A 10,422-nucleotide genomic window follows, 5' to 3' on the forward strand; every position below is an offset into this window, starting at 1 on the left:
CCATTGGGGTTGTGTCCTCTCTTACTGGCTTTCACTCTTAACTCATTGTCCATCATTTCATTAGATGGTTATTGGTTATATAACCCTGATATGCTATGATTTTTTCATTGTCCAACGGATTATGACATGCTCTCCTTTTACTGAACATAGTTCATGGTTGAAATTATTTTATTAACGGTCATTGTTCTCTTCTACAGATTGATGAAAAGATGAAGGAAGATCTTCAAGCAGATTGCACTCGTTATGCTCCCGGTGTTGAGATCATAAATGTGCGTGTGACGAAACCAACAATCCCAGTCAGCATAAAAAGGAATTATGAACAGATGGAAGAAGAGCGCACAAAAGTAAATATATACCTCCAGTCATTTAAAATCAAGATGTTGGGATGCACTCATTTGAATGTAAAATAAGGGATGTATGGTATAATTCATTATGTTATGGAAGGCCATGGTCCACTTGGTCATTCTTTTTCAATAATTGTAGTCTAGTTGGGCCATCATGGTTCATTGAAATAGACCATGATCAGAGAGGGAGTCAGAACCCCCATTGTGGTAATTTTCTGCTTTGATAGGTTAGGACCATGATGATCAAATGGACTATGTTTTTCATAGGTCATTGTCTTATAAGTTGCTTGTCTTGGAATGTCTTATTGCAATACTATAGCAGATTATGAATTCTTGGAGCCTCTTCTTCTTCTTCTTCTTCTTCTTTTTGGTTCTCTCTGTGAAGAAGTAGACAAGATTGTATTAATATATAAAGATGTTGAGAATACACGAGCCTAAAGTAGATACAAATATGATGGCACTAATGTGATCGCTACATCACGAAGAAACTAGATGTTTCACAGTCAAAATTGTGGGGGTGGGAAGTACAAAAAAGGAACAGTCCTCTAAGATTGAAGTGAGTGAATAATAAAATCTAGACCGAAGGCCCCCTGTTTGGTATGTTTGCCCTCTAAATCGTTTGCCTCTCACCAAGTTTGGTGAAATGATAGTTGAAGATAGGTATGCAAGTGGACTACATGTTTGAATACAAATTCCGGTCTCCAAGAAGGGGGAGATGACTTATTACCCTAGTTTACGAAGTTCTTAGGTTCTCCTTTGATTAACATGAGCGACGCCATCTTCAGTCAAAGCATTTGAGACCTTCAAGGAGAGCGATAGTCAGTCGTATTCAATCTAACAACATCTATAGGACCTGATAAAAAGATAAGCATGGCAGTCTAGGAGTTTTGAAAGCTGACTCCAACCCCAGCCCTGCCTGGATTGCACCTTTCAAAGTTGAGTAAACCATCAAAGTTGAGTTTAATCATGCCAGATGCTGTTGCAACTTGGTGGGAGGGCCTAGGGACAGATGTTGGGACAGACCTACTGATGGGTTACCAGTTAAGTAGGAAATCCCCCATTGGGCAACCTCTGAATTCCTTGCACGTTCTAGCCCACTCTATGGCCATGGCCTTAATACTGTCCTTGGTTAGTTCAATCTGTTTCTCTGTACCCTAAAAAATTCATCTCTCTCAAACGAAATGTACCATACCAAGGCCATAATGAAAGCTTGCCACATAAACACTCCGAAGTTGGTAGAGGAGGGAGAAGAAATGATGCAAATTGCACCAAGGGGCTGGCTGGAACAAGTTTTTATTCTTTTGAATTTGAAGTGGGGACTTTTCTGAAATTGCAGTATTTGTTAAGTTGGATGTGTTGGGATTGTTTTTTTTTTTTATCATTTTGTAATTTGTACCTAAATGGTTATTTTGAGTTTAAGTTTCAAGTCAAGCGTAGAACAGAGTGCTGCAGATTCCCCATTTAGTTAACAAGTCAAAGTTCAAATAATGTTGTTTTGAATTACCTCAAGTGAAAGAGTTAATGATGTAGAGTTCTTATGCATGGGAATTGGTTGCATGAATGGGAACTTGTAACATGGGAACTAGGTTGCATGTAAGCTGATTGATTTAATTGTATGGGAATAGGGTATAAGGGTAGGTTGGTCATTCTACTATTTTGTTAGGGATATTTTGGTCAATGTCTAGGGCCCATGGGTGGGTTTTTATATATTGTACATTGTTGTAGATGATTGATTGATGAAAATAGTATTTCTTCCTACATTGTGTAGTTGAGAGGGGCCTACTTTGTTTAGAGGTGCAACCCTACTAGGAGTAGTAGTGTGATTAGGGCTCGAAAGACCCTTGTTCCTTTTCCTTTATTGATGGTGATCAAGGAAGTTTTCCTCTTGGTTGATCGAACAGCATGATCGACAGGTTGTTGTTGCTGAATCAAATTTGGATCTCTGCTTTCTGGATGCCGGTTTTGCACTATTAGAGCCAAGGTTGTAAGATTTGCCGATCACAATGGCTAGTCATGGTAGAAGTGGTCATATATATGGTGCTCATCACTTGAACTGGATGGTGGAAAGGGTGAAAAATGAATCAGCGGCCTTGCTGATGCATGATGAGTTAGTTGAAAAGGCAAATGATCTAAAGGAGGTAGTAGCCTTGCTAGTGCATGATTACAATCAGCATTCTCCACGCGAGATAAGGTCTACAATGATGAGAGCAACATTTATGGGTTTCTTTGGTGAGCACCACTAGTCAGAGACCAAGTTGGTGTCAGACAGGTCAGATTCATGGTCCGATCATAGTCAAGAGTTGAATGCACAATGTCATTGCCCTAGGCGCAAAATCGATGATGATTTGAGCAGGTGTTGTGGAACTGTATTATGGGACAACCATGGAAGAGGCCTTGTTCTTGTCAAACATTTCCCAAAACCAACAAATCATAAATTGGGATTCTCCATCAATCTTTGACGTATATCATGATGAAGATTCAGGTATTGAAGAAGAAGTAGGTGATAACGACTTTAGTGGTGATCTCATCATTTAAGAGGATCAATCTTACCCTTGATGAGGTTTTCGTGAATGCTATCCTTGATGAAGAAATGGAGGGATGTGAAGGAGTTGATCTTTAGAATATTGGAGATAAATGGTTTCTTTGTCCCCGAAGGAAGTGCTTAGAAAAATTATGTTGATGATAGAGGTGAAGACATAGATTAAGAGCCAGTTAGAGGGAGAGACTATAAAGAATTCCTTTCTCTCGATGGTGGTGGCAATCCTTTGTATTTTGACTCAAAGGACTTCACTCTCCAACCATATGCTGTTAAAACTTGGCTGTTCCATAGTTCTCTACGTCTTTCCTGAATTGGGGGTTATATGGGAGATATGCACCAAGAAGCTAATTCCTTTTTCAACGGGGATTCTAATTGATAAGTTCGTTGAAAAGAATGCCCACCAAAAAATGTATGATATTGCCCTTAATGCTGAAAGGCTGGATGAGCTATTGCTTTGTCTTGAGTGGAAGATCATGATAGCAACTCACCAAGTTCGAATTGAGAAAAGTTGTTCTTGTAATGCAGGATTCATCTTAACCCATTTCAAAGTTCGTGAGCGAGTTTTCTCAGATGTGTTTAGGACTGCTAATATCATGGACATGCTTTACAGAGATGGCGGTTTCAATATGTACAAAATGTGATGAATGAGATATCTTGAGGCATGGTACCTTGGCACACTCTAATCTTTAGTCTTGTGACCTTGAGACTCTTCATCCAAGGATCACAACTCTTTCATGATATTAAAACCCATTGGTCTTCTCAATATACACTGGCTGGTATTGTTACAACAGAGTGGTGCAGCGGAAGTTTGGTTCTGGGGATTTTCACAAATTCAGTGTTTGACGTTGTGAGTCACCGAGGTAAGGGTATTTATGAGGTTGTTTAAGTAGTTTTCTCCATTACCATGGCATGCTTATGCTTGAACTCAAGATCTTCAGTCTTGAGTCTGCGAGTTTATGGGTTGAACATTAAGCGGGCCTTAGGCTCAAATACTTTGGCATGGAGTTCTTTTGTTACACTTTTCCAAGACAGGTTCACTAGAAGGTGCTTGGTTCTCTTTCAAGTGTTTGAATCGAGGGATTATCAATTGGAGCTTTCTGATAGGAGCTTGTGTTGGCAATGTCCATGGAGGTATTGCTTTGAGTTATGTTCTAGAACTTAATACTTTAGGCCTGAAAATGGATAAATTAGCAATTCTCCACAGTCTTGAGCATATAAAGACAGCCCAAGCTCTCGGACTGAGTTTGAGACCTCAAGTGGGTTTTGAATCAGCTATTGGATTGTTACAATACAATTTATGTTATAAAGAGGCATTCAAGCTCTTTCTTGAGCCATGCTTTACCTTTATTGGGAGTAATGAGCCTACTGCTGGATATGCAGTGAATGGCTATGTGAGAGGCAAGGGAGATAGTATTTGTGTTGCTGCATTTGCAATGGTTGATCTGAGTGTTCTTTGGACCCTTACTGTTGTTTGCACTGAGAGTTCACCACTGATTTGCATGATGTGTGGCCCCAATTTCAGAGTTGCATAGGTGGGAATCATTGAGTTCGCTGATGCTAGTGCCTATGCAGTAGCTATCATGCCACCAGCTAACAAACCAATATTTAATGGCCGAAGATTAGTTAATTACTCACTTCTGTTGAAGAAAAAGAGAGCCATTGCTGTTTAACCTTATTCGGTGGTGAAGGCTAATGGCCTAGGTTATACTCCCATGAAGCACTTCCTCAAAGCCATGGTGAAGAGGATAAATTGATATTGCCTAACATTCTTGGGCATTTTATGTCACTGCTCTGTACTGATTTCCATGGATGTTGGAATCTAAGTTCATCTACAGGTTTTAAGAAGAAAATGCTTGCGGTACTCCAAGTAAGCTGCTTTTTTCTTGGGCTGACCCCTATGGGAACTTTAGGAGAGATGAAAAGAAAAGGGGTTCGATTCAATGAGATCTCTCTTGCAGCTTTGTTTAGAGCTCACAAGCGCATCGACGGAGTCATGTATAAAGAGCCAGTCCATGCTCAAATGCTAAAACTAGGGCTTCATTTTGACAATCTTTCAGTGAGTTCTTTCCTTCCTATGCATATTGATTGTGAAATGGTAGAAATGGTTTCTTCAATGGTAAGTAAATCTACAATTATGGTTCAAACTTCTTTGATTGATAGCAACTCTTCTTTGGTGCCAACATCATGCTCTGTTCTTTCCATGTGCAGCATGTTACCTACCGTGTATGCCAAATGTTGGACCACCAAAGACAATGCCATGGGTTCAACCTAATTCCTCGTAACGATAAATCCCGTGTAGTCATCGGACTTCACCATTAATTAGAGGAAAAGCCTTATAAGATGATTGCCGAAACTTAAGGACGAGTTCTTTCTAACCCGGGGAGTCTGATGTCAATAGCACCAAGTGGCTGGCTGGAACAAGTTTTTATCTTTTTGAATTTGAAATAGGGATGTTCTTGGAATTGCAGTATTTGTCAAGTTGGACGTGTTGGGATTGTTTTATTTGTTGAGGAACATTTTGTAATTTGTCGCTAAGGAAGTATTTTGAGTTTTTGTTTAAAGTCAAGGGTATAAACAATGCTGTAGATTCCCCATGTAGTCAACAAGTCGCGCTGGTTGATCAACCAGCGTGATCGATGGGTGGTTGTTGCTGAATTGGTCTCAGATATCTCCTTTCTGGGTGCCAGTTTTGCACCAAGAAGGTGGGGAACAACTGTGGTGTGGTTCCTCATTGCTGGTGTGACCCACATACTGCCAAAAAGACTATGAACGACAATTGTTTCCTCAAAAGGGCTGCGACACAATGACTGCTTATTTGACCATAGTTGCTGAGGTTTGGACTTGTTTTATTCTTGTTTTGGTAACCTGTGGTAGCATGTTATTGTTCTTGAGGAATGTGACTCTCCTGTTATTACTCTTATTCGTTTGTTTGTTACTTGGACTTAGAACATCTTTGACCTGATTGCAGACCATGCTGTGGGTGGTTGTCCTCACAGCGTTTTCTTTTGTGTTCTTCTTTGTTGAGAATTGCCACTACAAGATGTTTATTCGTATTTACAGTCATTCAGGATGTTGAGAAGGATGGCTTTATACTAATATTCTATTGTAACGGTTTTATATAGTGCCATCTGGTTCTATTTTGAATTGTTTGTCTATTCTTTCATATTTGCGCTGATTGAGGTTTGAGGAATGTCTCCTTGGAATCTTCTATGCGCAGATTGTTGTAAGAAGCTTCTGTTGCCATGAGGCATCAATGTGGTTTGTCTAATACCTTTCTACTGTTTTACTCTCACTATTGTGTTTTAGCAGATTTTGTAAATAGGAAACTGTTGAGATGTGGGGTGGTTGTGTCAATGTAATAGATTTGGTTTGCACCTACCTGTTACTATTAAATATGTTGTGGTTCTCTGCAATACTATTAGTTTGGGATTCTGCTAAGTTGGATTTTGCACATCTTCAGGGTTGTCTGATCCATAATTCCCCTAGTTGTTTCCAAGGTGGTGTTTGATGTCAGGATGAATTGCTTTGATACAATGCTATTTTAATTATGGACGTGGTTTATTGTTGATAAGACCTCACTGCTTTTTTTGCATCTTACCTTGGATAAATTGATAATCAGAGGAACTCTTAGTTGTATTTTTTTCATTCCTTAGTGGATATGCAACGACATATTGCTACCATATTAGCTGAGTCATGGAGATTTGGCCTTGTTTGAACATCTTTAACATTGACTTCTTGGAATCATTTTGTTCAAATTTATGGAGATCAACGAATGTTAGGAAAAACATGTTTGTAAGTGTAGCTCTTTTTGGAATGGGTCTTAGTCTATTGTTTATGAGATAGCAAGTGTAGTGTCAGAAAGAAAGTGCAGCTCTTTTCTACTAAGATAAGAAGTCATTTTCTTCATTTTATTCTTTGTTATTTTGGTATAAATTTTCATCTTCATGCATGGTCACCCACCCCCATTCATTTATTTGTTCATTAACAAGTAGCTATTTTATTCTGCACCTTTAGTGTTTTTTGTCTTCACAGTTTAACATTCTAATTCTGATGATCTTGGCTCAGTATGTTTTGAAATGGTAACAAAACTTAGAAAGAGCTTTCTTTTGCCACTTATTGCATGCCAATTGAAACTACTTTGAATTGGATTTACTTATGGTTAGATACGCTTCCATTCTTGGGGTGGTGGGTTTATTAGACATATTGCAATTTCGAGAAAAGGAAAAGAAAAGAGAGATGGAGACATACGGTACTCACATTCACATATGTTCTTAAGTGATCTGATCTAGTATGTATCTTTTAATAGGATGTGTTGTAATATGTCATTCTCCATCATCATTGTATATCAATGCATATGGGCATTGGCAAGGCGTAGGACTTAGGCCTGGCAATGGGCTAGGAGGGGAGGTGCAGCCCGGTCTTGCCCGGTCAGCCTGGCCCTAAAATACTAGGTCCTGGGGCACAAAAGGTAGCCCAAGAGCCGGGTGTGCTGGCCTGAGCTAGGGCTGGCTCGTTTCGGTCCTGCCTTGCCCCTTTTTTTTACTATTTTTCTTGTATTGTATTCAGCCTGACCCTGATAGGGGCCAGGGCCTCTTAGGCCTGGTCTGGGCCAAGCTGGGTAGGATCGAGCCAGCCCTGTAGGAACTAGGCCCAGGCCAGGGACGACGTTTGGCCGGCCCAGGCTTGGCACATTGCCAGGGATACACATGACTATACCATACTTCAAATCGATGAAATAATGAATAACAAATGCTTGCCTTACAAATAAATGAACTTGATGTGAATAATTGTGGCTTGTTTTTGGCAACTAGGTATTGATTGCAATGGAGAAACAACGGGTGGCTGAAAAGGAGGCTGAAACCCAAAAGAAGATCGCTTTGTCAGAGGCAGAAAAGAATTCTCAGGTTAGCAAAAAATGGAAAGAAAAAGAGATGCCTTTGTGTGGATTATTTTATCTTTCTTATATGAGAACTTGTGTAGGTTAGCCAAGTCCTCATGGAGCAAAGGTTAATGGAAAAGGAAAGCACAAGGAGGCAGCAAGAAATTGAGAATGATATGTACCTTGCTCGCGAGAAAAGTTTGGCGGATGCAGATTTCTACAGGTACATATATATATAGGGATATTCTAAACTTCACAACCCTTCAAATTATAAAGGTTCAAGATAGAGAGAGTTGTGAAGAATGAATTTATTAATTTTGTAGTTTATTTTTTTAAAAAAATTACTTTTGTGGGGCAATTTTGTAAATATTACTACAAGACAAATGGTACTTTTGTCATCCATAAGGGGTAAAATTGAAATTGTAACTAAAGGACAAGGCACTTTACAAATAAAATTCCAGGATACTAACTTCCAAAATGCCATTGTATTTTTGTGAAAATTTCAAATTTGCCTTTGCTTAATGGTAAAATTGTCTATTTAAATAAATTTTTAATAAAAAAGTAATAATTGTTTTGATAAATATACCCATCACAACCCCTTCTAATTTGAACTTTAGTATTTTGAGGGTTGTCAACTCTACAAATCCAAATTACTTGAAATTTTAAGCATGTGTTGTTTTTATCAAACCGCATCTAATAAAAATATAAAAAATTAATTCGTGAAAAAAATTGACCAAAATGCTCCCGAAACTTTTCAAGGGTATTTTGGTCAATTTATTTTATGTAAAATATTTTTTTCATATTTTTTGAAGATTCACCAATTTTTTATGTACACATGCTCCAAATTTCAAGTGATTTGGATTTATAAAAAAAAAATTAAAATTCAATCACTACCAGACATCTATGATCGTCAGATCAGTTCAGATTCAATCTAGACCGTTGGGTTCATTTTTTCTTGTGGGCTCTCCCTATCATCTTCCATATATATATATATATATATATATATATATAGAGAGAGAGAGAGAGAGAGAGACTTGATTTTGAGTTTTGGGATTTCAGGGTGATGAAAGAAGCTGAAGCGAACAGGTTGAAGCTCACCCCACAGTATCTTGAGCTTCGATTCATCGAAGCTATTGCAAATAATTCAAAGATATTTTTTGGAGACAAGGTATGCTGCCCCTATCGAAAACTGCATTATTTCTCTTCATTCTCATTATGCGTGAATTGCAATCAAATCATTAAAAATTTGAGAGCAATTTGCAGGTACCTGGGATGATTTTTGACCAGAGATTGATCGGGAATTTTCTAAAAGAAGCGAAGCAAAATGATGACATATAAATCAGATTTTCTCTCTCTACAATCATGCTTAGATTTTGGCAAATTGAAATATTCACAAATGTTGTTTCGAAGGCCAGATACCTCTGTCCATTATTTTGGGGTTTGGGAATGTATTTTGTACATTGAAGAAAAATATGGATCATGGGTGGTATTTAACATTGAAAGCAAGCAATGGGTGTGAATCATTAGAAATGTGTGTGGGGGTTGGAAACGGGGCCATTAAAAATCAGGAGCTCTCTTTTTTTTTTCTTTTTTTTCCTTTTTTTGACTAGAGTAAAAAGTATTATTGATATGAAAAGTGATTACAATGGAACTTAAAATAAAATAGGAGATACAATCAAAAAATCCAAAGAAAACTCGAGTGTTTTAAAAAACGCCAAGTCGAACCGGATTCGCCCGGTTCGACTCGGAAATCGTGAAAAGGGGACCGGATCGTCTAAAAAATTGGAAATCGTCCGGTTCTCTAGAACCGGACGATTCTGTACAGTGAATTGCCGATTCACTGTACGGAATCGGCGAGTCCGAACAGTGAATCGGCAAGTCCCGTACGGATTTTTTTTTTTTTTTTTTTTGTTGTTGTAATCAATGATAGATTTTTTTGTAATACTTTGATCGATTTTTTTGTAATCCATGATCGAATTGTTTTTGTTTTTTTGTAATCCATGATCGAATTTTTTGGTTTTTTGTCACCCATAATAGAATTTTTTGTAATCCATGATCGAAATATTTGTTTTCTTTTCTTGTAATCCATGATCAAATTTTTTTTTTTTTTTTTGTAACCCATGATAGAATTTTTTGTAATCCATTATCGAATGTTTTGTAATACATGATCGAAATGTTTGTTTTTTTTTTTGTAATCCATGATCGAAATGTTTGTTTTTTTTTTTGTAATCCAAGATTGAATTTTTTGTTGTTTGCTTTTTTTGTAACCCATGATAGAGTTTTTTGTAATCCATGATTGAATTTTTTGTAATCCATGATCGAATTTTATGTAATCCATGATTGAATTTTTTGAAAATTTGTGATTTTTTTTTTTTAATCCATGATCGAATTTTTTTTGTAATCCATGATAGAATTTTTTGAAAATTTGTGATTTTTTTTTTAATCCATGATCGATTTTTTTGAAAATTTGTTTTTTTTTTTTTTTAATCCATATTATTCAAAGAGAAAATGAGAGAGATGATGATTCTGAGGCCACCCTATCCCAGCCATATTATTCACATATCAAGTCCCAACAGCAACAGTGTAGGGATGAGCACGAAATATTGTAAATTAAATCCTGAATGGCGGTTCATGCAGGGAAAAAACATATCAATATTCGC

General features: G+C 37.6%; 1 protein-coding gene across 4 annotated transcripts in view; it reads left to right on the forward strand.

Annotated features, from left to right (window-relative positions):
- The window catches only part of LOC18428036 (SPFH/Band 7/PHB domain-containing membrane-associated protein family), a 28,244-nt gene extending 18,952 nt beyond the window's left edge, over positions 1-9,292 (forward strand). For all 4 annotated transcript variants that reach the window (XM_020663522.2, XM_011622809.3, XM_020663523.2 and 1 more), the window contains 5 exons: positions 198-344; positions 7,695-7,787; positions 7,864-7,985; positions 8,822-8,930; positions 9,026-9,292. In XM_020663522.2, the coding sequence (XP_020519181.1) occupies positions 198-344; positions 7,695-7,787; positions 7,864-7,985; positions 8,822-8,930; positions 9,026-9,100 (546 nt within the window). In that variant the 3' untranslated portion in view covers positions 9,101-9,292. The remainder of the gene's footprint in view (positions 1-197; positions 345-7,694; positions 7,788-7,863; positions 7,986-8,821; positions 8,931-9,025) is intronic.
- The last annotated feature ends 1,130 nt before the right edge of the window (positions 9,293-10,422 follow it).

The sequence above is a fragment of the Amborella trichopoda genome, chromosome 10 (genome assembly GCF_054954075.1).
Source record: "Amborella trichopoda isolate Santa Cruz 75 chromosome 10, AtrichopodaSantaCruz75HAP2 v2.0, whole genome shotgun sequence".
Classification (NCBI taxonomy): Eukaryota; Viridiplantae; Streptophyta; class Magnoliopsida; order Amborellales; family Amborellaceae; genus Amborella; species Amborella trichopoda.